The sequence below is a fragment of the Panthera leo genome, chromosome C1, assembly GCF_018350215.1.
Source record: "Panthera leo isolate Ple1 chromosome C1, P.leo_Ple1_pat1.1, whole genome shotgun sequence".
In the NCBI taxonomy this organism is placed as follows: Eukaryota; Metazoa; Chordata; class Mammalia; order Carnivora; family Felidae; genus Panthera; species Panthera leo.
In genome coordinates this window covers 30,272,597-30,298,653 of record NC_056686.1, presented here as the reverse complement: position 1 = coordinate 30,298,653, position 26,057 = coordinate 30,272,597, and the positions used below count along the sequence as shown (strand labels likewise).

The following is a 26,057-nucleotide window of genomic DNA, read 5'->3' as shown; positions in this document are numbered from 1 at the left end:
TCACAGACTAGGTCCTGGATGCAAAAACATCTAATATTGAGATAAGCTATCAGAAAAGAAATATGGTAAATTTCAATTCCAAGTATCAAAAGTATTATTTATAAATATAAAGGGGAAAAATCTGTTTCGAAAACTCAGAAAATAACTTGGCTGGATTGTAGGCGTCTGTGTCTGTCGGTTTGGAACCATGATTGTATCACAGCAGAACAGCAACACGGAGCAATGAATCTTCCAGTTCTGAGAAATTCATGGAGTAGCTGAGGCTCATTTCCTGAGAGCTACTGTGATTATGAGGATCATCTCCAAGAACGTATTCCTCTTCAAGATAAAAGCCATTACACACCTTCCAGGGCTCTCTATGACTCATCCAGGACCTTACAGAGCACTTCAAGTTAAAAACTGGACAAAAAAAACCCTTGTCTGACCCATTCCTCAAAACCCCTTTGCCCTTACCTGGCTGCTGCCTTGTTGAGTAGTCCAGTCCATCTACTTTCAAGACCCTCCAACTGTGCAGTGATTTTCTCTCTATCAGCCAGCTCAGCGGACTGGGCTATTCTGCCTCCTTCTGCTTGAAGCATATCTACTGTGGCCTTTCGATCATCAAGGAGCCGCTGGAGCAACTAGTGCACACAGTGTTGAAGGAGAGTGAAAAGTGATAACACAATGTCACTTTGAAATCTGAAATAAGGAAGAAAATACAAGCGAAAGATCCCCAAACCCCCACCCCACCAAATCCTAAACGGAGTTGAATAATGGTAACTTTTTTTCCATCCAGAGGCAAAAACGTGAGATGCAGCATTGCTCCTAGCACCAGCATAAACTCCACACTCTTACATTTTTAAATAGAGGGGTGACAGTCATTATGCAACTAATAGGGAACTTAGTTTGAATCAGGAGAAAAATGCACTAAAAGGGAAATTAAACCAAGCCAAAAATACAGACAGCACCTTATACGTGACACACAACATTATTCAGAATATTGCTGACCCTGAAAACTCCAAAAACCTTGTAAGAAAAAGCTGTGCATGAAACACTGGAGTAGAATACACGAATAAATACACCGAACTACTGTTCGGTCCAATGTGTGCCACAGTAAATTGGTAGACTGAAGTAAGATGATGCAAATCAACTTTCACCTTTCTTTTCATGGATTCCTACTAAAACTCCTGAATATACTCCTAAATGAGAAGCCAATGTGTTGTCTGCCACTCCCTACGGCTGTTACAGTTCACTGTCCCAACATTCTCACTTACCTTCTGTTCTTGGATCTGTGCTTTCACCACTTTATACTCGGCAGATGGAGGTTTCTGATTGGCTATGAGCTCCTCAGTGTCTGCCAACCAGCTGAGCAACGGCTCCAAGGCATCTTGAAACTTCCCGCAATGCAACAAAGCCTCCTGCAGTTGTGCGATTCTTTGTGCAACCTGTATCACAGATGCAGGGGCTCGTTGTGAGAGAGGAAAGAGCTTTTTAAATGACTACTGACCCCCTTTCCTAATTATATTTTCCAACTGCTGAATCTGTATTTGCATTCAGGTTGCAGGGAAACCTACAATTGAGATGTGCCTTTCTAAGCCCTCCATTCCCAATGCACTAGAGTTAGCCCCTCGCCACTCGCCTTTTTGTTCAGTGTGTTCCATCGAGCGTTGATCTCTTCCATGTCATGTTCCAAACCCTGCACATCACAGTTTTTTCCGGCACTCTGAATCAACCCCTGGCCGAGTCCATTCACCTGCTGTAGCTTCATCTGAAGAGGATCCACCTGTTCTTTCTGAAACATCTAGATAATTACAAGCCAAAGTTTTAATCTAAAGGTAGCAACCAGACCCTCTATACCACACAGTGACTGGTCATTCTTGGGAGATTTATGATTTAACAGAGGAGGAGCAGGAATAAAAAGAGAAAACAAGCCATTCGTACAGAGAACTATCAAGGAAACATGCAGTTTCATATTTCAGTACATCGTCCTATGGACAGTTACAGAGAGTTATGGCACTACTTAGAGGTCTTTAACCCAATGACTCATGGTTGGTTGGTTTCTGCTTGCTTAATTTTTAATGCAAAAAGCTACAGAGGATAGAGAAAAATCAGCCTCAAGATATCATAAAAGTGTGCTGTCTATCAATCCTAAAAGAGAAGAGTAATACCAAATGACTAGTATTTAAGATTAAAAATACCTTGGGGAATACCTTTAACTGACCACTGATATATGCAACATTCTTCTCTGACTAGGACTCATAATTCAATTAATTAAAACATATTAATGTTGTGAAAAACACCAACCTCACAGTTTAATCCCCCTGTGGTCACTTAATTCCACTCCGTTCCAGGGCCACAGACCACACATTACTAATAATCTTGAGACAGTATTCCTGAGATTACAAAGGGAAACGGGCCAGTAATATTGGGAAATGTCCTTACCAACTTCATACTCTGAGATGCAGATATACAGAAAGTATTTTTAAAATTATAATACTGTCTACCCATGTTCACCATTAAACAATGGAGTTTTAAAACAATGTGAATAAGTGTAACAAACAATGCATGTTTCTCTCTCCTGCAGTTAATAAGATCAATTATGACTTAGAAAGTTCTAAAAGGAAACAAAGAGAAGATAATACTTTGACACTGTAATGGTATTAAAGAAAAGAATGAAATAAATCATTGTCCCTAAGATCAGATTCTTCTCAATTATCAGAGGATAAAATCAGCCACATTCCACACATTCCCCATAGATCCAATGTGGATTTATTTCTATTTTTTTTCTTCTATAAAATGTTCCTTCAGTTTCAGTGAGATAGGTGAGTCAATTAAAGCCAAAGAATGACAGAAAATGGAAGAGGACAAAAATGTAAAAGAAAGATATAAGTTTGGGTAAGATTAATTTTGACCTATATGAGACTATAGTTCACACTTGAAGCAGGAAACTTATTCTTGAAAGAATGGGTTATGATGGCTGGATAAGCGAGTCACCAGGGAGGAAAAGCCCCAGGGAACACTAAAAAAGGAAGGTTACAAAGGTAATTACCAGTGGGCTTCATTTTATACTATAATTTGATTACACCATATTTTGTTAGGCAACACTACAAGGCAGTTCAGCTAAAAATGACTGTTTCCCCAACAACAGGGTTCCCAGAAAAGGCAAGCGCTAGGATTCCATTTTCTACTAAAGATGTTTTTTCACTGCAGAAAAATCAAAGCAGAGGGGGGAAAAAACAACTCCCATGTTTTAAGTTGCTTGGGTTCAACAAAATGGTGGTTGGTGATAGGGTGTGGGGGTTGGAAAGGCAAAGAAAGCAGCAAACAAAAGGTAAGGAGGGGAGATGTCAAGCCCACACCGAAGAGCCCCCTTTTATCCAGTAAGCAAGTCTTGTCTCATACTGTGGCATTTAAATTCTTTCTGTGCTTTCCAGTATGGTAGCCAGCAGCTACATAATGCTATTTAACTAAAAATTCAGTTCCTCAGCCACACTAGCCACATTTCATGTGGTCAACAGCCATGTGTGGCTAAGTGCCTACTGTACTGGGCAACACAGATAGAGAGTATCTCCATCTTGGCAAGAAGCTCTATTGGACAAGCCATATAAATGACATAGAAAAGTAAACTATATTTAAATAGCTTAGTAACCTCTTTCATATAATAGAGTTAATTCTTTTTTAAGGAATTCCATTTACTTTGTCAATGAACATTTCCTATAGAAACATCAGGGATTCCTTCCATTTCTCAACCTCCACTCTATGGATTAATTTGAGAGGGAATGGGTGTTTCATCTTTTTCCAGAGTTTTAAAAATCTATGAGAGTACCTCTAAATAAATACTAAGTATTTATTTTGAACACAAATTAACAGAATGTTAAAGTAAATTTAAAAACAGTTGCTCCCTTCTCTCAACTCCCAAATAAAGCTGTTCTGCAAAATCAGTGCTTTTAGATGCATTAAAATTCCTACTCCTCAGTATTTCAATGGGGCTGTGCCATGTTATTAACCAACCAGAGCTGGCAGATATTTCCCAGAGCAGAACACTAGCAAAAATTACTGCAAGAGTGTAAGACGCAACTGGGACATAAAACAGAAAATTTCCCAAAGAACTTCTTACAACAGTTTTATCTTTGGTAATACCACATTCTCCTAGTTTTTATCCTGCCTGATCTTTTTTTTTTTTTTTTTTTTTTTAATTTCCTTTATTCTCTTCCTCCTTCTCTTCTAGAGAGATGTTAGTCTATGCGTGTGGGGATCAGGGAAGGATGTCAGTTCTGGGCTCTCTTCTTGGCAATTCCATCCATTCCCACATCTTTAAATATTAACCATGATGCTTATGGCTAAAATGTGTGTGTGTATGCCCATCCAAGTACTTTAATACTGGCATATGAATGAAATCACGGTACCTCAAAACCTCTCCCTTTCCTCTCCCCTAAAAACTGTTTTTATCTACATCAACAATTTACTACTGCCCCCATCTGCTCAGTTGTACAAACTAGAATTGAGAAGCCAACCCTGATAAACACCCCTTTCCTTCTCCCTCCTTCTCAACATAAAAGCCATTATCAGGTCTTGTTGATTCTACATCCAAGACACACACACACGTATGTATACATACATGTGTATATATATATACACACATACATACATGTGTGTATATACATATACACACACATATATATACACACACACAAATATATATTGTATCCAACCATCTTCAAATCCAGTGACATCTCTCCAGTTCAAGCCATCTGGCCAACTGCAGTGACCTAGCAGGCCTTTCTACTGTCCTTGATCTCCTATAATGCACTCCACATACAGCAACCAGAGTGATTTGTTTTGTTTTTGAAAATCATTCAGTGTTTTCTATATTTCATGCCAATCATAAGACAAACTAATAAAATATAAGACAAAATAAATCTGAGATTTATAAACCCCAACGTTGAGAATGTTTACTGTCTGTGCAGACTGGTTTGCTCTATCTTCAAGCTGCGAGTAATGTTTTAAAAATGTAAATGAAATCCTTTCCCTCCCCTACCTAAAATCTCTCAACAGCTTCTCATGGCTTTTAAAGTATAGGTCCTTTTGAAAACTTCTTAGTCCCTGCATCATCTGGCCTCTTCCTACCTCCCCAGATTTACTTCAAGGCCCTCTTCCAGAACCCTTGCTTAATGTGGGCTAGCCACTTGGCCTTCTAGAGTCCTAACATCCCAAAGTCTTCCCAGCTTCCATTTCCTTTACCTGGCATATTTTTCCCTCTGACTCTCTGCCTAAATAATTTCTAGGTATCCTTCAGGTTTCAGTTTTAAAATCCTTTCCCTGACACAATCAAAATGAAATATCCCTATTATGTATTACAGCCTTTATTTTTCATTCAAAAAATTTGCTGTGATTTCTAACTACATATTTGTGTCTCTTTTTTTAAAGGTTTTTTTTCCCCCCCAGTAATCTCTACACTCAGTGTGGGGCTCAAACCCACCACCCCGAGATCAAGAGTCACATGCTCTTCTGACTGAACCAGCCAGGCAACCCTGTATTTGTGTCTTTTTGCTCAATATTTGCCTCCATTACTGTAGCAGAAGTTCCACAAGGGGAGGGACTATGCCAATTCTATTCACTACAGGAGCCCCAATACCTGGCACAGAGTAGGTACACAATAAATATTTATCCAGTGAATGAATGAATCCTTGTATAGAAATGGTATTAGGGAAGGCAAACAAATTTAGGAAGGTTCTGCTGATTAGCTGAGCATTCAGACACTGAACTAAGATTGTGAGGCTTCCCAACTTTTGCTGTAAAAGACTTTCTTGGCAATTTTGAATGTTATAGAACCCCTAGTTTTATACCAAAGATTTTTTTTCTTCCATTGAACCAGTCTCTGGAAATAAGACTAAGGAAGTCTGCAAAAGAGAAAAGGGTTTAAATAACCACAGACTGTTCTCAGTGGGTCTGAATTCCACTATAGGGATAGTAAATAAGTTCTAGCATTTTGCTTCTTCCACCGAACTCTCTTGTTAATGCTATTAGAAAGTTTATATCTATTTTAACCATGTATACATGTGTATATTTGTATATACACATACACACACACAGCGTTTAAACTACATTTCAGGTATGATCACTTACTGAGTTCTAAGTGTTTACGTATTAAAATGACAGGTTCAGTTGCCTCTAGGAACCATTAGGGAAGAAATGAAATCCATACATCTCTCATCTTGGAAAAACTTATTCTCTCAATAATATTTCACTGGTCAGAAAAATCTGTATGCTCATGTTACCACTATAATATTTGTTTTGTTTCAATAAAAGTTTTCAAAATAGCCTCTCTACATTCTTATTGGTTAATGTCCCGGCGGGGGTGATGGTTTAGATTTCTTTTGTACACAAATGCAGGCATTTGCTTGCTTCCATAAAGTAACCATACTTCAAAGATGGACAACTGTACAGCTGGGCTACCACTGTCTTCTCCTGTTGTTTGTATCAGGCAGTATTTCATAAATGATTACCCCCCTGGAGCTGGAGGAAATCCTCAGAAATTACCTAGCCCCATTTACTCATTTTGTAGATGAGAATCTGAGACTGATATTAAGGGTTTCTCTGATTTTTTTTTCCTTTAGGCAGATTTGATCAGCTCTTTACAGATTTAACACCTGTATTTCATTGATTATTGCTGTAGGCTTTATACAAAAAATATTCTGTTTAATCAAGAATGCCTGTGACTTTGGACAAGTTATTGGGATCCCAGTGTCAATTTCGAATTTAGTAAAACTCAGGAAAGGGAATCAGTCCAACAATCTGAAAGCTTGATGGGATGCTACCTTACAAAATAGGTGGTGAAGCCCAAGGTGGACACCACCACCACTCAGCTAAGCAGGGGATCTGTAGCAAAGTTGGCCACTTGTGGCCTGCAATCAAAATGACTTCTCATCGCTGGTAGCTGCAGATTTAACTGGTGCTCTAGCCGACAAAGCTGCCCTGAAAGGCTCTGCAATGGGGTGGATGTGAGAACCCATCTTTCTTGTAGCATCCACAGATATTCAGATGGATATTCACTCATTCATTCAGTCTGTCACAGTGAATGCCTATTACAAGGCAGGCACAGTTTGGGGCCCTAGGGATGGTATAAAATCAAAACCACCTCTGTCTCTGTACTCAGTAATCCCTGGCTATATTAGATTAGATGAAACTTCCAATTCCTTCATTCCTTACCATTGCCCAAATGACACCGGGGCAGTGAACTGTAGAAAGCTGCCAATCTTAAAAGTCTTTGACTAGGAGTGCTCAAGGATGTGAACACTGTTCCGGGTGGTTTCTAACACATTTCCGTTCTCTGACATTAAGAATTGCAGAACCATGGAGCTCAGACAGAATGCAGGAGGACATTCAGCCCACTTCATGGATCAGGAAACAAGAGGTCCAAGAAAAAGAGTGACTTGCTTCAGGACACAAAGTTTGACAAGATAGGTAAAATACCTCTATTTTTCATAAACCTTATTATGCCTTATTCTGGCTTTAAGAAACACACATTTGTATTAAAAAGCTGTTATTCACACATCTAGATACCACCTTCACCCAAACCGTTTTGGTGAATTCTTTCAACTAACCAACAAAGCTATGTGGGAGAGAAAGGTGGAAGATATCAACAGTGATTTCCACGGGTTATCAGGTTATCCTCACAGGGTTCTGCCTTAACAAATGCACAAACTAGAGGCTCAGGACATCTAACTAATTTGCCAAGTGGCTAACTATCCCAGGTGTCTCTCCAAAGCCCTCACCCCCACTCCTCCCTCACTGCTGACATTACTTATTAAAGAGCAGCCTCTTGATTTAGGACAGAACATGGTCACTGTAATCTTCAAAAGCAGAATCATCTGTTCCAGCTAATAATCTTTTCCAAAATGCAAACCAACAACTATTGGGCTCAGTTTATAAATACAAATTGTAAAGTTTTTCACCAAATGAAAGTAAGACATATTTTGTGCATAAATGCAACAGAAAGACCAGAATAGTCCAGTGCCCCAAAGAGAACCAAAGAAAGGATTATCTGTGCCCTTTCTAATCACTACCAAGGGAACTTGCACATCTCACTTTACTCCCCAGATCCTTTCCCAACAAAATGAGCAACAATTACCTCATTTGAATTTAATTCATCAGTTGCAGCCAGAGGCACTTTCCCATGCAGCACTGTGCCAGTCACCTCTTTTATTTCAAATCCTGCAGACTCAAGGTCCCCCTTAATCCACATTCTAGCAGGAGAAGCCTCTTCTAGAACAGGAGTTCCTTCTTCTGAGATAGGCACAGAATCAGTGTGGGCAGTATCTCCCAGGAGGGGTGCACCAGCAAGGAACATTTCCTCCATAGCAGGCAGTGCAGTAGCTGGGGCTGCAGGCTCCTCCGGGGTGGGCACTCTATCAGCTGGGGCTGTAGGCTCCTCCGGGGTGGGCACTCTATCAGCTGGGGCTGCAGGCTCCTCCGGGGTGGGCACTCTATCAGCTGGGGCTGCAGGCTCCTCCGGGGTGGGCACTCTATCAGCTGGGGCTGTAGGCTCCTCTGGGGTGGGCACTCTATCAGTTGGGGCTGCAGGCTCCTCCAGGGTGGGTACTGCAGCAGCTGGGCCTGCAGGCTCCTCCGGGGTGGGCACTCTATCATCTGGGGCTGCAGGCTCCTCCGGGGTGGGTACTGCAGCAGCTGGGCCTGCAGGCCCCTCTGGGGTGGGCACTGCAGCAGCTGGAGTGGCAGGCCCCTCTGGGGTGGGCACTGCAGCAGCTGGAGTGGCAGGCTCCTCTGGGGTGGGCACTGTAGCAGCTGGGGCTGCAGGCTCCTCCAGGGTGGGCACTCTATCAGCTGGGGCTGCAGGCTCCTCCGGGGTGGGTACTGCAGCAGCTGGGTCTGCAGGCTCCTCTGGGGTGGGCACTGCAGCAGCTGGAGTGGCAGGCCCCTCTGGGGTGGGCACTGCAGCAGCTGGAGTGGCAGGCTCCTCTGGGGTGGGCACTGCAGCAGTTGGGGCTGCAGGCTCCTCCAGGGTGGACACTGCAGCAGCTGGGATGGCAGGATCCCCCAGGGCAGGCACTCTATCAGCTGGGGCTGCAGGCTCCTCCGGGGTGGGCACTGCAGCAGCTGGGGCTGCGGGCGCCTCTGGGGTGGTCACTCTAACAGCAGGGGTGGCAGGCTCCTCTGAGGTGGGCACTCGATCAGCTGGGTTAATAGGCTCCTCTGGAGCAGGCACTGCAGAAGCTGGGGTGACAGATCCCTCTGGAATATCATCTCTCGTGGTAGCCACTGCAACGGCTGGGGGAGCAGCCAGGATGTCCTTCTCTGTGGTGGCCACTGAAACAACTGGGACATGTGCCTCTGTGGTGGCCACTGAATCAACTGGTGTGTCCACCTGTGGGGCAGGCGCTGCAGCAGCTGGGATGTCTGCCTCTGGCAGGAGCGCTGCAGCATCTAGGGCACCATCTTCTGCAGTGGGCACTGAGGCAGCAGTGACAGGCTTCTGTGGGATGGGTGTCCATCCCTCCAAAACTGGTTCAGTACTACTAACCTTGGTAATTTGCTCCTCTAGAAAGAGATTTAGCAGTGAATCTGAATCTCTCATTTCTGTCTCCCCTCCCTCTGATGATGCCACAGTCAGCGTGGGCTTTGTCTCATTCACAGTTTCCAAGCCGTCTCTGCTAGGTCTTGGTCCTTCAACCAGCAGGGGCAGATTCAGACCATCTGACTCTGTGCACTTCCTCTGGAGAGCTTGGAAGATCTGCCCTGTGAAGGCTCTGTGAAAATGTGCTGGGGCTTGGTCCTCCGAAAGCTTGGCTTCATTACCCAGCTCTTGCACCTCACCATCCTCACCCCAAACTTTCTCCTTGGACAATTCATAAGGGTCCACGTTTCCCAAGGAAGCCAGATTGTTACTTTCTTGAGTAATAGCTCCTTTTTCACTTTCCAAATGAATCTCATCTGTTCGTAAATGTGAATCATGCGATAACACCTCTACTTCAGATACTGAGGTAACATCTGTTAGTTCATAGCTAAAAGCACAACTGAGGGGGACCCTCTCAACACACTCCTCAAAATTCCCCTCAGTGTGACCGCAGTCTACCTGGGACAGATTGCCATTTTCTTTGGCCAGCTCAGCTACAAAGCCTAGTAAGTCTTCTGGATGAGAAGCCCTATGATCAGAGTTGGGCAATCCTCCTGGGTCCAGCTTTCCCAGAGACTCCAGATCTCCTGGGTTTCTGAACTTAAATTCCCCTGCAGTCTTGGGGCTAGAAGGCACTTTGTCATGCTCCTCCTCACTAACAGTGGAAGTGTCTCCCACGGTACCAGAGTGGGCAGTAAGTTCCACAGCATTAGGCACCTGAGAAGAATCCAGGGCATTAAAATATTCACAATCCAATCCAGTATCAGAGTCTTTTACCCTTACATTTAAAAGGCCTATGTGTTCCTCTTCTAAGTTAGTCCCTGGAAAATGACTAACTACAAGTGAATTTTCTGCATCCTGGGATGGGGCCAGCCCTTCAGAAGAGGCTTGCTTCTCCAGTTCAACTAGAGGAGTTACTCCTTCTTCACATAAACACTCTTTTTCAAGTTCAAGAAACATCTGCACTGAATCTGTGTCAGAGAGCTGCTCTGAATCAACAGGACCAACAGTATATTCTAAATCAGAAACAAGACCCTCCAGCCCCTGAGCAGTTCTATTTGTCAGCTCACCTACAGCACTCTCACCTGTGAAAACACAACTGTAATCAAGAGGTGTATCCTTGAGAACAGAAGCCAAATGTTTCTTAGCCGGCTGTAGGTCATCAGAGCAAACCTGACTGAGAGCTAGGTGGTCAAAAGTCGTTATGACAGCAGCTGAACAATCCGCTCCATCCTCTGCCACCGCTACAGTGTTTGCTTGTTCTTTTTCTTCAAAAATATCTGCCAGGCTGTTCTTTTTCTCATCTGCCATTAGAAAAGTCTTTCCTCTCTGTGACAGTTTCTCTTCCTCCCACTCCTCCTCAGCTTCCATCATTATCCATCGCTCATCCTCCTCAAACTTTAGCTCAGACTCTGTTTTCTCTCTCAGGCTGGGAGTTATGAGAAAATGCAATTCTGGATCCAACAGCTCCTCACTCAGGCAAGGGGAAAGAGGTGGCATTTCCACAGTGCAAGCTGTGTCCCCAAGGGGGTGCTGCTTCTCAATGAAGCCTCCCTTAGCTAAACTTTTCATGGCTCTGGGCCAGGTTGCACTTGAGAATCTGTGTTCCTGCATTACATCTGTGTTACCACTTGCTGCTGCAGCTTCTGGTTCTAGAGGCTGGAATTCACGGGGAGAGTGCTCACTGGGCAGCTGCAATCTGAAGTCTTGGCACTCTCCACTTAAGTTTTTCAAATCCTGCACTTCTGGAATATCTATGGATTTGGACACATGTTCCAGAGTCACTGACTCTGACTGAGGTTCCCTGTTGTCCAAATGACCAGAACTTTCTGTCAATGCGGAAATGGATTCCTTCTTCTCTTGCAAGGAAGGATTTGAAGCACCGGCTTCTGAAACCTCACTGAGAGAAGCTTCCATCCTTTCTGCAAATTCTGGGAAATTGGGTGGCATGAAAGACTTCCATGATCTCCTGTTAACATTATCTTTGCGTTCTGCATTTGGTCGCCTTCTGGGTGGAACAGGTGCTGACTTCTGCACATCACTGGTTAACTTTAGTGCATCAAATATTATTCTCTCATCCAGCTTTTTGCCTTCTGGTGCTCTCGATTCAAAAACATTAGATGCTGCTCCTAAGGTACCATTACTGGATATAGTACTTCCTTCCATCTTTTCCATGGTGCTTTTTGAAGTCTGATTAAGCTTTGACCCCTGGTCAATTTGTTCATTTATTCTCATTGTATCATATATAGATCTCTGTGGAACATAACAATCCTCTATATAGCCATCCTCTTCCTCTCCTTTCCCCAGGCAGGTGGGGTTCTGCCTTAAACAGTCTGGCCTGCTGAGTGGCTTACCCATACTTTTTCAATCAAGATGAAACATCAATCTTTTAAAAGTTTTTCACAGGTTACCCAAAAATGCATTCTGCAGAAGTTAAAAATCCTTTTACCAGTTCACAACCCAGGACCACCAACTGGATCTGCCCTCCAAAAAAGCCTGCAAGTCCAACTCTGAAACCATTCTGGGAGCTTCTAAGAGGAACAGTTTTTCCCTCACAGGCTAACAGCCTCATAGTTGCAGACAGATAAGCAGTATAATTTAATCAACAAATATAAAATAATTCCTTGTATGGCTTCTCTTGTGCGTGTTTTTAAGAGCACCGCTCTAATTCAGTCAGTAAAAAAAAAAAAAAAAAAAAAAATCATTTGATATTGCCCAGTCTTATTCAATACCTAGTTCCACTCACTTCTTACCCAGAGTTAGAAGCTTTATACCGACTGTGTCCCTTAGTAACAATGGCACAGCCTTCCCAGTCTTCAAGTATGGCCCAAGCTCCTAAGAATTCCTTTCATTTTATCCTCAGTTCCAGTCCTGGAGAGTCCAGCTGGTCTGAATTAGCCATTCGTCCTCCCTAGTTCGGGTGTTTGCATTTGAACTGGGCTGGTCGGCGGATATTCCTGCAACTTTAAACACAGGAAGTCCTTCATTCGGGGCCAGCTTGGGGCTTCCTGTCTCCAAAACATCATGGCATTGTTGTGGCTCCCAGAACAGCCCTGCGCTGTGGCCGCAAAACAAGGCGAGTGGAGCCCGGCGCCGGGCCTTTGAAAGGCCGGCAGGCTGCAGCGGCGGCCGAGGGCCGGTCGAAGGGCTCTCTCAGCGCGGCCCGCTCCCCCGCGCCATGCCGCGCGCCCTGAGGGCCAGGGTTGCCTCACCGCAGGCTGGCAGGTGGCTCCGGGCCGCGCCGGCCTCCAGTCCCGCGCTCAGGAAGTTAGTTTGTCCCTCCGGCAGCTGAGTCCCGCGTGCTGTGGGCGCCGCCTCCCCCGCCGCCGCCAGTCCCCGGCCCGCAGCCGCCGCGCCGTGGGTTGCATGTCAAGCAGCCGCCTCTATTCTCCGCCACCGCCGGCCCCGCGGCCCCGCCGTTCTCCCCGCCCGCAGCTGTCACGGTCCCGGCATGCAAAACTTCTGGCTGGGAACAAAAGGCTCCGCTCGGGCCGGGCGGGGGCGAGCCCTCCTCCCCCTCGCCGCGCGGCCCGCTCACCCGCCGCTCGCTGCAAGTGCTGGGCTGGCGAGCGGCTCTCCTCCCCCTTCCCCGCGCCGCCGCGCCGCGCCGCCCCGCCCGGGCAGCCCCCCTGGAAGCCCGGGAGCGCGACGCGGAGAGCCAAGGGGAGGAGGGCGGAGGCGGAGCCGCGGCGGGGGCAGGGAAAAGGAGCTACCCGAGCGGAGGAGGAGGGTGCGGCGGAGAGGATTGGAGGCCGAGGCGGCGGGGGCGGGGCTTCCGCGCGGTTCAGGGCCTGGGAGCCCCGGCGCCAGCCGCTCGGCTCACCAAGCCCACGCCCACCGCGCCCCAGGGCCCGAGGGAGAGCCCCGCCCCCCCGAGAGGGCGAGAGGAGGGGGGCGGCACCCGCGCGAGGCTCGGCGGCGCAGCGCAAATCCCCTGACAAAGGAAAGCCCCGCCCTCCACCCGCTGGCCCGACCCCCCTGCCACCCCCGCCGCGTCCGGACCCGCCGGGCTCCGAGCCCAGCCCAAGGGCGAGCGAACCTAGAAGGCACGCCCCGCCTCCCCCAGCCAGCGGGTTCTGGCAGGGGCCACTCGGGGCCCCATCTGCCCGCGGGGTCGTGCCGGCTGCGGCGGGCGGCACGCATCGCTCTCGGCTCCAGCTCTATCACCAAAGGCTGTCCTAGTCCCTCCAATGTCACCTTTAGCGCGCCCCTGCAGGGCCCAACAACACTCTGGCCTTAAACCCGGCACTTTCTGGGTGTCCGAACGCATTCTCTTAGGCCCAGAGGCCAAGTTATTGGATGAACTCTAGGCACCTTCTCTTTCCTTCTCCTGTACATCAGGTCTTGGTCCATCCTCCCACCAGAATTTATCTGCCCGCAGACATGAGAGGTGGCAAAGACTGAGGAAGGAGGGCAGAGGTGGGGCGGTGGAGATGCCGGCAGCAGAGACCCACGCCCTAACACCTGGGCTCCTTTATTGCGGCGCACATCCAAGGAAACCTGAGCCTCCCTGGGGCCAGCTCAAAGGCATGCGTCTGTATTTCAAGTCTCAAAACGGAAAATACGAGAGAAAGGTGGCCCACAATCCTGTCCACAGCTTTTTGGCTTTTACAAAAGCCATCTGATCACCTGGTGACTGTTAAACCAGTTAAGTACAAAGGGCAACCCAGGAAACTGTCCAACAGAGACAGCTGCATTTCTCAAGGAGTACAATACTCTGCTCCCTTTGTGATGGTCATTTTCTTATTTTATGAAGGAAAAACAACAAAGTCTATTAAAATTTCTGAGTCTCTGTTGAACCATGTGGTCAATATAGATGGTAAAACTTATGGAAAAGTTATTTCTATCCTTTACACAAACAATGAGCGAAGCCAATAGTTGGCATGTGGAGATCTGGCAGTGAAACCCTGAGCTGAGCCTTAGGCTTAACTCAGGGAGCCAGAGAGGTCCTTGGCAAAAATGAGGTGTGGGCTGAAGCCTGTGATCAGAATTAAGCAACTAAAGGGGTGCCTGCCTGGCTCAGTCGGTAGAGCAGTCATGCGGCTCTTGATCTCAGGGTCGTGAGTTCAAGCCTTACGTTGGGAGTGAGGCTACTTAAAAAAAAAAAAAAAAAAAATTAAGCAACTAAAATAGACCGTTCACTGGCAAAATGTGTTACACTTCATTTCTCACTTTAAAAGAGGCTGCTGATCAATTCTGCCCTCTCAAATCCAAAAGACTATCTCCCTATCTGTAAACTGTAGACTAGATTGTGTCTTGATAGCCTAACTTTTTCTTTAGTTTTAAAAGTTTTAAAGAATCTGCCCTAGAATCCTGAGTCTTCCTGGTCCTATACTACAAGACACTAGAAACCTTGTCCTCTTTCTACAAACAGTAGAAAGAACCAAGAATGGATGGCCTAAGAGAAGGTTCCAGGCAATATGATCAGTGTGAAATATCTGAGGGCTGGGATGTGGGAGGAAGGAGGCTTGTTTTGGATGTCTCCTTAAATTGGCACACTAAGATCCAAGGGCAGATTTTGAACCAACAAAAAGCTTTCTCACAGCTATTCAAAGAATAGAGTGTCTGCTAAAGTGAGGACTTTCCTGACCCTGGAGGTATTTGAGCAGAAATTCAAGCAATCACTTGGCAAGGATTTAGGGAAACAGATTTACAAATCCTCTATCACTTTGTTCAGGATGAATTTTAAGGTCCTTTCTAATTATGACACACTGTGATTCTAAGGTTTGATCAGCTTACAGATCTGATACTTAACATTTCAGGGAATCTGGGTCTTAATTTTTCTGTTAATTATTCAGTACAACTGGAAAAACCCAGGGAAGGCAAGATCAGTTTCACTAGCAAGTCTCCCTGGCCAAATACACTCACTTAAGTGTTCAGATATCGTAACAGACTGTTTAGTGTGCCAGGGCCCCTCTGGTTGGAAGAATCTGAGGAATTCTGGCTCTCAACTAGGGTGGGTGGTTATTCCATTATAAAGAATGATCTTGATATGGAATCACAAACTTCATGGCCAGAAATTCCTTTCCTGTTTCCTCACCAAGTCAGGTGCCAACCAATTCAGTCTTTACTAAATCCCCTCCCCCCCACACACACCTATCTATCTACCTTATTCTCACTATTCTCATCAAATGCTCCATGTTATAATGTAAATAAGCAGAGCATTTTAACAACTATGAAGTTCAAATTTAAGGTATTTATTGGCTTAAGTTATACCCTCTGACTAAAGTGTTAGAGATTATTATAAATTTCCCCAAAGTTCAAACACACTCTTATAGAAAGGATTACATAAAATTGTCCAATTCTCTCCCCAACTACAAAAAAAAAAAAAAAAAAAAAAAGACGCCAGAGAGTGCTATCTGAGTGCTTTGCTCCTTTTTTTATCATCAGCATGTGTTTAGGAAGAAATCAAGACAAGGAAGCACAGGGCTCTTTCCTCCATGTCTTATTTTTTTTTATCTGTTCATGAGTTTCTCTTTAGTTTTGGTATGTGGAACTCTGCCAATAGCCATCTCAGTGACTGAAATAAATACCTGATATAGCTTTCAGCCTCTTGTTACCCTGATAGCTCCAACAAAAAAAGCATCTGTTCATTTCACTTGCTGTGTGTAAACTTTTTAAAAGACAAGAACAGAGAGCTCCAGAGAACCTCTTTGGATGCTTCCCCTACTCCTGTAACCACAAATATATGTGCTGAAGCCAAATTTCAAATTAGTTTCCAGTTAGTTGATTACAGAGTTCAAAGATTTCTCTACTTATTTTGAAATTCCTAAGAACGAAATTTGGTATCAGGTTTTTTTTTCAGTGAACTTAGAAGAAAGAACAATCCTGGCCCTTCCTGCTGTCTTCCTAATTAAAGACAGCTGGGTGGAGTCTCCTCACACCCTAACACTGCTCTCTTTCCAAGTTTTGAACCTTGCATTTTGCCTTTGCTCTAGTCTTTTTTTTTCTTTTTTTGAGAGAGAGAGAGGAAAGAGGGCGAGCTGGGGAGAGGGGCAGAGAGGTAGAGAGAATCCCAAGCAGACTTCATGCTCAACATGGAGTCCGATGTGGGGCTCAATCCTGGGATCATGACCTGAGCCAAAATCAGGAAGGAGTCAGTCGCTCAACGGACTGAGCCACCCTGGTAGCCCACCTTTGCTCCACTCTTAAACTACCAGCCTCTTAGGACAATCTGGAGACCCCAGATCCATACTTCCTCAGATTTTTCAGTGCCTTTTCATATGCCTCTCTCTCTCAGAGGATTAGTTCTGATTAGAGGAGGATACAGAAGGCTGGTTACATCTTGCACATTTTAAATCTACAAAATGCCTTTCATCTTAGGCTCACTAGACTTTACAAGCATTTATTTAGTGGCAAGTGGAAACTCCACAGTATTAGTCTGTACCTGTTGGGCATCAGTAACTACCATTCTAAGGTGTTTTTATAATACAAAGATGGCTACAGAGTGGCTCATTAAGCAATAAAGCATGATGTGAAGCTTGTTTTAAATGGGATACTAAGGATTTTGAGGCTCTGTGAGCTCGCATGTATTGCCAAACCCATGAGAAAACTTTCCACACACTCTGCAGGAACTCTCATGACCCTGGTAAGCTCTTTCCTGCTTGCAGACTTCCCAAAAAACAGTGTATCAATCTCTCTTTTAGCCACTCATCGAGGTAGTAATGACAAAAGCATGGGGCTCTGCAAGTTAGAAAAGACCAGACAGAAGTGTGGAGGAAAGGAAGGCAGGGGGAATCAGGTAAAGCTTTATGGAGAGAATCACATTTACTCACTAGGATGTGAATATGCAGAGATTGTGAAGACAAGATTTCTAAGTGAAAGCCTAGAGGCAGGGACCCTAAAGAAGCAAACTCACAGTAAGCATGGCTTAAGTACAGGGTGTATGAAAGGCAAAAATGAGAGGTAAGAGTGGTAAGTAGCTCAAGGCCAGTTCAGCAAGGCCCCTGAATGCCAAGCATGGATTTATGCTTTATTCAGAAAACATTTATGACATTGAGATTTACTTATGTAAACTTATCAGGGGATCATGAAAGTTACTGAGTGGTGTGTGGAAAGTTTCCTAAGAATTTCGGACTGGGTGCTCATTAAAATGCCATTTAATAACTTAATATTATCTCATTTTAAAAATACAAATTCTTAATTTTTTATAAATGAAACTTGAGGTGGTAAACTTACTTGTCCAAAGTAGCATAGTATTGAATACCTGGGCATTTAAGATTTGAGCTTGTAGCTGATGATACTGCATTGGTCTATGTGCAGAATAAACTGTAGATACAGGAGATTGAAGGTGGAGCCATCAGGAGGGCTTTATAGTTTAGTCAAGAGGTAACAAAGGTCTGAACTTGTGAAAATGAGGAAGGGAGCTGTGAAAGAAATCACAGAGGCAGAATATTTGAACTTCACAACTGACCATATAGAAGGTAGAGGTTAAGGGGAAAATAAACATAAGATAATGCCGTAGCACTACTCTTAAATTACTGAGGGCATAATAGTCCTATAAAACAAAGCAGAGAGGAAGAAACTATTTGAAGAAGTTAACATTCAATTTAGGGTACATTGAATGTGAAGTACTCAAAGGCAACCTATGTGGAGGTATCCAGAAAGGCCCTTCACACAAAAAATTGAGGTTTGGGGATAGAGATACAGATCCGGAAGCTTTCTCCCACAGATGAGTGAGGGGGTGCACATCTAGGGGTTAACAGTGTAGAAAAAGGGAAGAGGGTAGATGACAGAATTTTAAGAACCACATATCTGGGAAGTACGAGGACAAACTAAAAAAGAAAGCAGAATGGCAGTAGAGAAGAGAATGGAGAGAGTACAATGTCAGGAAAGAAAAGAAGCTATGATGTTAAATGCCGCATAACAGAGGAGGATGATGAGTTAGACTTGGCAACTAGGACATCAGCGATTACTTCTAAGCGAACAGTTTCAGTGCTGTGATGGGGGCTGGATCACATTAGGGGATTAAGGATAAGCAGTGATGGGAAAGTATTCATCCTCCCTTCTTCTTGAGACTGTTCTTTTGGCTTCCATGGCACTGTGCTATTCTGATGCTGTCTTTTTAGGCAGTACTTCTTTGTCCCTTGGGTTTCTCATCTGCCCTCTTAAGGCAAGTAATTTCATAAGATGTATCCTTGATTCTTCTCTACTTGTTCAGTATTTACAGGCGTCTACTATGTGCTCTAAATTATGCCAGGCACTAAAGGAAAGAGTGATGAGGAAGATGTGGTCAGGAGCCTACATTCCAGTGGGGGTGGGGGGGTGCGGGGGTGGGAGGGGGGTTGGGCGACATTCATTTTAATTCACTTGTAAGAAGCACTCTGAAATAAAAGTGAGCAGTACTATGATAGCACCAGTCAAGGGCGCCCGATGTGGCCTGCAGGTTTAGGAAAGGCTTTCCTGAGAAAGTGACCATGTAGGCTTTCATTTGGGACCGAGAGCAGCCTTTCCTGTTCCAGGTTTGCATGACTTCACAACTTTCACATATGAACAACTTCACAAAATTGCTTGGTTATTTCTATGAAACAGGTCCTTGGGGGTGAACTGTCAAGAAATCTTGCTATAGGGGTCCTTTGTCCAATATTAGAAAAAGAGGTAGGATAAATAATACTGAGGGAAGAGATTTATGAAAACTGTCTCTTTCATTTTGTTACTAAAGCAATTCTTACCATCAATCAACAAACAACCACATTAGGTTTGCATGTAAAGAATTGGACCCAAATCAGAGCTTTTCTTTTGGGAATGAACTGCAAGATGACAGAGATATTAAATGGGTCACTTAGATAGATGCAATGAATTCAAGCTGGAGGAGGCCTCATAGAAGTTCAATTTCTTTGAATTCTTAGCTTTTTCTTCCCTTAACTCATATATACATATAACTGAATATTAAAAACATGTCTGCGGAAACTATGAAGAATTAAAGCTTTTCTGTAAAACTATCTGGATCTGGTGTATACACTTGGCAGAGAGATTAATTATATCTCTGTTTTTTAAGCTGCTTTCCTCTGAAATTAAGCTGATACCTTTTCTCCTCACACCTCAATGTTTTAATTAAAGATTGATTAATATTAAGAGGCGTAGCTTCCAAAGATGCTGACTTGGTAGTTGCCATTGTATGGCAACAAGGGAAGATAACATGGTCTATGTTAAAAGCTAATTAGGCCAAGGACCCTGATATCATTAAAGCTGATCTGATGGGCAACTCTGAGCTACTGAGGAAGTCACTGAGCTGGTAATGGCTTCTGGTTAATTCTAGTTAATGATATGAAAATAACACTGATTTGTAAAGCACATAAGCCAAGGTCAAAATGGTCTCAGAAAAACATGCTGGCTGTGGGATTTTGATATGAATGAATAAATTAACAGGTTAATGAATAAGTAAGCAAACATATATGCGTATGTATGTGTACATAAAGTATATTTACAGCTGTGTTAGGAGTCATGACCTATACTGCCTATATACTGCTACTCTAAGGTTAGAAACCAGCTCTACTCTTGTTCCCCACAAATACTGTTTGGGAAAGCTGTTTGTCCATCCACTTGTTTCACTGCTGCCATTGAGCTAATTGTACTTTATCCTCATAATTTTCATTTTTCCCAGAAGAGAAAAAGCTGATCTAATCTGGTACTGGGCCTTACAGCAAATCTTCTGGAGAATAATTATCCCTAGGAACAAAAGGCATAACTTTTTATTAAAAAGATTTCATAATATTCTAATTTGTCTACCTAAATTTTTTTAAAATAAAAGATTATCATTTATTGATCACTTAATATATGCCTGGTACCTTCATCTACATCACTTCATTGAACTCTCATAAAAACTCTAAAGGTATGATTTACCACTGCTCACATTTTATAAAGTTAACTATACAGAGAGGTTAAGTAATTTTCCCCAAGGTCACTCAACTAGTAAATGACAGAGCCAGAACTCAAAGCTGGATATTTCTGACTAAAACTCAGATTCAATTTTCTTCACTACACTAAATTGCATGAAGTATGAAGACTCTCCCTGTGAACTAACTGGGTAAATGACAATGACTATAAAGGGATGGGTAACTGCAAGCCAATATTTCAGAATCTGGCTTTCTTCAAGTGTGCTTGGTAGCAAATTTCTTTGTCTGAAATAAAATCCCGCTCCTTTAACATATGCTAACTAGTAGAGAAGGAAGGGAGCCCAGAGGCAAGAAGGAGAGGTGAAGAATCCAGGCTGGGATTAGAATTTTTTGGGATTCACAAGGATTTGCCTCAAGTCTTGCAAAGTTGACAGCATTTTGAATCCCAGAGCTCACATGGCTTATGAGAAATAAAGAGCACTCATCCAATCAGTCAGAATTCACTAATCTCCAACTATGTGCACACCAACATGTTAACTACTTCGAGAGACACAAAAATGAATTTATTCAAAGATGGGACAAATGCCTATAATGAGAAAACACCAAAGTTAGGCAGTATAGGATAAAGGCCAAATGAGTTGCACATATTAAGTGGTTTAGGAGAACAGAAGTAGTGAACTTGGGAAGGAGGCTTTGTGGAGACATGGGACTTGAACCAAGCCTTCAGGTATGGGTAGAAATATGCATAATGTATAAAGAGTGTTTGAGATAAGTGGATGGATAGTCTATATAGGAATTAAGACTGGAAAAAACAGTGGGGATCAAATATGTGGTTTCCAAGGCTGGAAAAGGAAAAGACTAGAGGTACTGATACAGACCAGTTCTGAAGGATGCCATCATTTAATCCATCAGATCAGATGGCTCCTACATTGAACTGGGTGAAGGATAAGTACATACAGAAAGAAGGGTAAATACAGACAGAAGCTAAGGGAAAAGCAACTTGGAAGCCCAAGTTCTAGAAGGCTACAGCATAATTTATGTCTGTTTTTTCCGTGGGAACCATGTACGTACACGCTAGCTGTCCAATCAGAGGAGCTCTCTGCATTCCTAACAGAGGATCCTTTGTTCCAAACAGCAAGGCTCAAAAGAGACAGAGTCTGATAAAATCACACTGAGATCAGGACACCCAGCTGGTGCAGGGGCTGATGCCATTCCATAACACACCCTACAGGAAGCAGCTTGAGATACACAGCTGATTGATTTCCACAGCAGGAGCCTTGCGGCAGGGTGGGGCTGGGACTGGTCAAGCATTAAGAGAATTCTTTAGCCACTGACTCAAATTAGTTCACCAGGATCCTGACTTTATCCAACAGATCTGTATAGTCATTCCCAGAACTAACACTATTTCTTAACTAACTTTTGGAAAAAAAAAAAAAAAAAAAAGGGAGAAAAACCATGAAGCTTTGCCTGGCAGTGGAGTTGTCAGTTAACTCTTACCTGTCATGGCATCTGAAGAGGGGGAAAAAAAATCAAACCTCCAACTTTTTAGAAAGGGGCTGAATAATTCTGTGTTGTAAGGGGCTATCCTCTGCATTATAGAATGTTTAGCACCCATTAGATGCTAGCAGAAGCCTCTCCCATTGTGACAGTCAAAACTGTCTCTGGACATGGCCAAATGGACATGGCCAAATGTCCCCTAAGGGGCAAAACTGCCCCCATTTGAGAACTATTGGTCAAGCATGACCTTTGGTGCCAAACAAACCTTTCCAATCCCAGCTCTAACATGCTGTGTGGCTTGAACAAGACACTATAACAAACTCACAGTCTCAGTGTTCTTAACTGCAACTGGGATTGTAAATGTCTGATTGATAGGGGGTTGAGGTTAGAGCTCACTTCAACTTAGGTGTCTTTTAGGTGTACTCAGAACCACACGTCACTACCACTGCAATCCCTGGTGCCTGTTTCCCATAACACATTGTCCCACCACAAGGGCTGGCACAGAGCAAGTGCTCAGTAAGGATGATGGACTGAAAGGAATATGGAGTCCCTTCCTCCTACCTCCCACCAAGGGATCCATGGACCATTACCACGTAGCACTCATTCTTATCCCTGAGTGGCCAAAATTCTGAAAGGTCCACACGTCAAATCACAGTGCTAGTAGCCGGAAAACAGCTTGTGAAGGCCTAAGGAATAAGTGTATCCCATTAATCTCCCACCGCCAATACCAGAGGCTGGTATTCGAAAAGCACTTGGTAGTGGTAGTGGCAAAGTATTAAGGAAGGTGGGGAGGGAGCACATTCTTCCCATAGCTAGGTTTTCCCAACAGGACAGCTGAGACTTGGGAAGAATCTGTTTGGCAGGAGACAGCTCTTTGGTGCAGTGACCTGACAGGACTCCCTGTGGGACTTATTTCATCCCTGGTGAACCAACCAATCCTAACAATAAAGTGTCCTTCAGAGCAACTCATCACACTTCCTAGAGGCTCCCTGCTTATGCTATGTCTCGTGTGCCAGCCAGCTAGCTTCAAAGTGCCCAGGATTTTTCTGACGCTAAGGCTGAGGACCAGGCCAAGGCCAAGACCGTTTACCATTCATTTCTAGACACAACGAGAAATAGTCCTGTTCTGCAAGTCTGTGCTTATCTCAACCTGTGTTCACTAATCAAATACTTAACAATGAATACAAGTCCTGCGTGGGGTAAATTCTAGTTTTCCTGGAAACATATTTTTCCTCCTTTGTGTACAAAATCATATGGTGAACTTTAGTTGCAAATGCTACATGCTGACATGATATGTGAAGAATTTCAGTAAACTCAAATCAAACTGCTCAGTCCTTTCTTACATTGCTTTAAAGTCTTCCCTTGCTATCAAAATTTCCACACAAATTTTTGTGAAATCCATCAATGGATTCTTTCTTGATGATCTTTCATTTGATTTTACTGCCTTTGCTGAGGTGTGAGTCTCCTTTAAGATGATGTAATGACTGCAATCCTGGGATTTTGCTTTGTGATGCTGATACTTAAAATACTAATGGGGCTGCTTTAAAATGGGGCTGGGAAAAGTTCAATATGAAGCAAAGCTAAAGTCCTTAAACACGCCTTTACCTTCTCCCCAACCAGTTGCTAAGTGGGGGTGGAAAGGATTATTAGGGAGCACTGGAATTCTTGGGGTTTGGTAGGGCTGGGAGGTGATCTCCCAAGGGTTATTAACATCAGCAGCCAAACTGTGAGCTCCTGAGCTGAGAACAACTGACAGACTGCAGTCTCCTCCTAAAGGCACTGAACGAGGAAGCTTCCTGAAGTATTTCCACACAGGAAGTTCCTCTTCTCTTTAGAAATGCATCATCAACCAAACACCTGCATCAACAACTCCACGAAAAATAAACTGCTGATGCCAGGGAAAGTGCCTAGGAAATTTTAAACCAGACACAGATTAGTCCCAGCAAAAATCAGGAATCCGGGGCCCTGCTTAAAGAAAGGCTGACTTAGAGGCAATTGCTGCTACCACACAGTCTTAATCAGATTATTAGAAGGCTGTCTGCAACATAAATATTTAACTTAATCAGCCAGCGCTGCTTCCAGCTGAATTCCAAGTTTCCCAAGTGTAGGTGGTAATTTTCTTCTAAGGCAGCGGTGCTCAACAGAGGGAGATTTTTGCCTTCCAGGGGACATTTGGCAATGTCTGGATAGACATTTTTGGTTGTCTATGGGAAGGGTTGCTGCTGGCATCTAGCGGGTAGAGATCGGGGATGCTGCTAAACATCCTGCAGTGCGCAGGACAGCCCCCCCACCACAACAAATTATCCAGTCCCATATGTCAAGAGTGCAGAGGCTGAGAAACCCTGTTCTGGGGCATTCTCTTTACTTCCTTGGACCCTAGTAGATCCTCTTGGAGTAGCCCTGTTTAAGGAAGAAAGAAAAAACCAAGACAGGCCAAGGGTCGGCACAAGGCAGGAGTGGGGGTGCCTACTCAGCTTACCTTGCTGCTGCAAAGCTGGAGATACTGAAACATCTAGGTGACAGACAGGTCACACACCAAGTGTGATTTCCTTTCTCTCCAAGGGCAGGTAGATAATGCTGACCTCATTTGCTTCATTCTCTAGTGAATCTAACTGGCAAAACTATAGATGGGCTGATACTGTCTTTGTAATCGTTTGAAAGGAAGAAGTGTCTTTGTGCAAACTGGCAGCCCTTCAGCTCCATGTCAAGCCATGCCTGTCTTAGAGTTCTCATGTGTGCTCAGAGCGAAGCTTAAACTCACTTTCTATGAGGAAAAAAAAAATCAAATGAAGTTTACAAGGCTTTCTTGTTCTGGTATTCTGGTGGGATACTGAGGTCTCCAGACAAAGGCTGTAAGTATGTGTAATTCCTGACCCTCGGCTCTGCTCAACCTGAAATAGAACTGAAAACAGTCCTCAGGAAGCCTGCTGCCTTATCTATTTCCCACCAGCCCAGCCGTGAAGACAAGGAAGGAGAAGACCAACAGGCTTGGGTGCTTCCAACACACCATTAAGTGAAGTGAACTTTTGTGAGAAACCTATGGACCCTAAAAAGGCTTCCATTTTTCCCACTTGTTCTTTCTTACCACTGAGTGAGTGGTAGAGGGCCGAGTATGAAGCCTGACCTGAGTACACAGTAAATATAAATACATATGAAACTCAGAGTGCATGAAGGGCATCCAGATACTGCTCTTAATGCCCAAGCCACCACCTACTTCCTGACGGAGATGCCACTGTGGTTCTCGGCGGGTGTGTGTACAACGACGGGGTTGGCTTGAACTCATAATGATCTCAATTCTTGACTATAAAACTAGCACAGGGAATTTCAAAATGAGGAAAGCCTCTTGTTATCATCAGAGTTACCAGATCTTTGGCTTAAATTTTAGTGAAATAAAGGTCCCTCTTTTCTTGTTAGTGTCCTGTTACGCACATACAATTCCTTTTCTTCAAGAATCACTGACTCTCTTGTTCAGGAAAACAGAATTTCCTGAAGAGATTAGCCAAAGTCTTTTCCTCCCAGTTTTCTGAAAACATACTCAATATTCTCATTTGAGATTTCTGGAATGGCAGAACCCAATAAAGCCAAATGCAGGAAGGTTTGAGGTCTTTGCTTGTTTAAAGTGGAAGAGAACTCTCTTCCCATCGGACAGATCCACCTGGGTGGACCATATTCTCTCATTTATTCAGAAGCAATTGAGTTAAAAGCCTTTTCTAGGAATAATGACTTTCAGTTTTTCACGTTAAGGAGGAAATAACTTTTCCTACAAGCTGCCTCTCCACGCATTTCTCAGCACTACTGCGCAGTCCCAAGTAAGCCGGGGCTGTCCCCAGACCTGACTCATCGGTCTATGCCACCCATCCACAGTGGGATTAGTTCCGTCCCAGCAGATGCTACACTTGTGTCTCAGAGACTCATATCCTCTTCTCTTCGGCAGACTCTGTACTGAGAGTGTGATTCCATTAAAAATAAAAAAAATTTAAAAATTTAAAAATTAAAAAAAAGCTGAAAACTTAAAGCTAATGCTGTTTTTTATGTTCATCTTCATCTCTGGTTTTTCCTTATTAAAAAGACTGAATCTGAAAGCAGAGTCACACTTTATAAATCAGGTCTGC

General features: G+C 43.9%; 2 protein-coding genes across 2 annotated transcripts in view; both read right to left on the bottom strand.

Moving 5' to 3' along the window:
• Positions 1 to 12,074, bottom strand: part of LOC122226225 (microtubule-actin cross-linking factor 1-like) — a 62,381-nt gene extending 50,307 nt beyond the window's left edge. The window contains exons 1-4 of the mRNA XM_042949075.1: positions 8,111 to 12,074; positions 1,619 to 1,780; positions 1,254 to 1,424; positions 454 to 620 (exon numbers count right to left, since the gene is read on the bottom strand). Coding sequence (XP_042805009.1) covers positions 454 to 620; positions 1,254 to 1,424; positions 1,619 to 1,780; positions 8,111 to 11,971 — 4,361 coding nt within the window. The 5' untranslated portion in view covers positions 11,972 to 12,074. The remainder of the gene's footprint in view (positions 1 to 453; positions 621 to 1,253; positions 1,425 to 1,618; positions 1,781 to 8,110) is intronic.
• Positions 12,075 to 12,317: 243 nt separating this feature from the next.
• Positions 12,318 to 26,057, bottom strand: part of MACF1 (microtubule actin crosslinking factor 1) — a 166,218-nt gene continuing 152,478 nt past the window's right edge. The window contains exon 58 of the mRNA XM_042949074.1: positions 12,318 to 12,576. Coding sequence (XP_042805008.1) covers positions 12,508 to 12,576 — 69 coding nt within the window. The 3' untranslated portion in view covers positions 12,318 to 12,507. The remainder of the gene's footprint in view (positions 12,577 to 26,057) is intronic.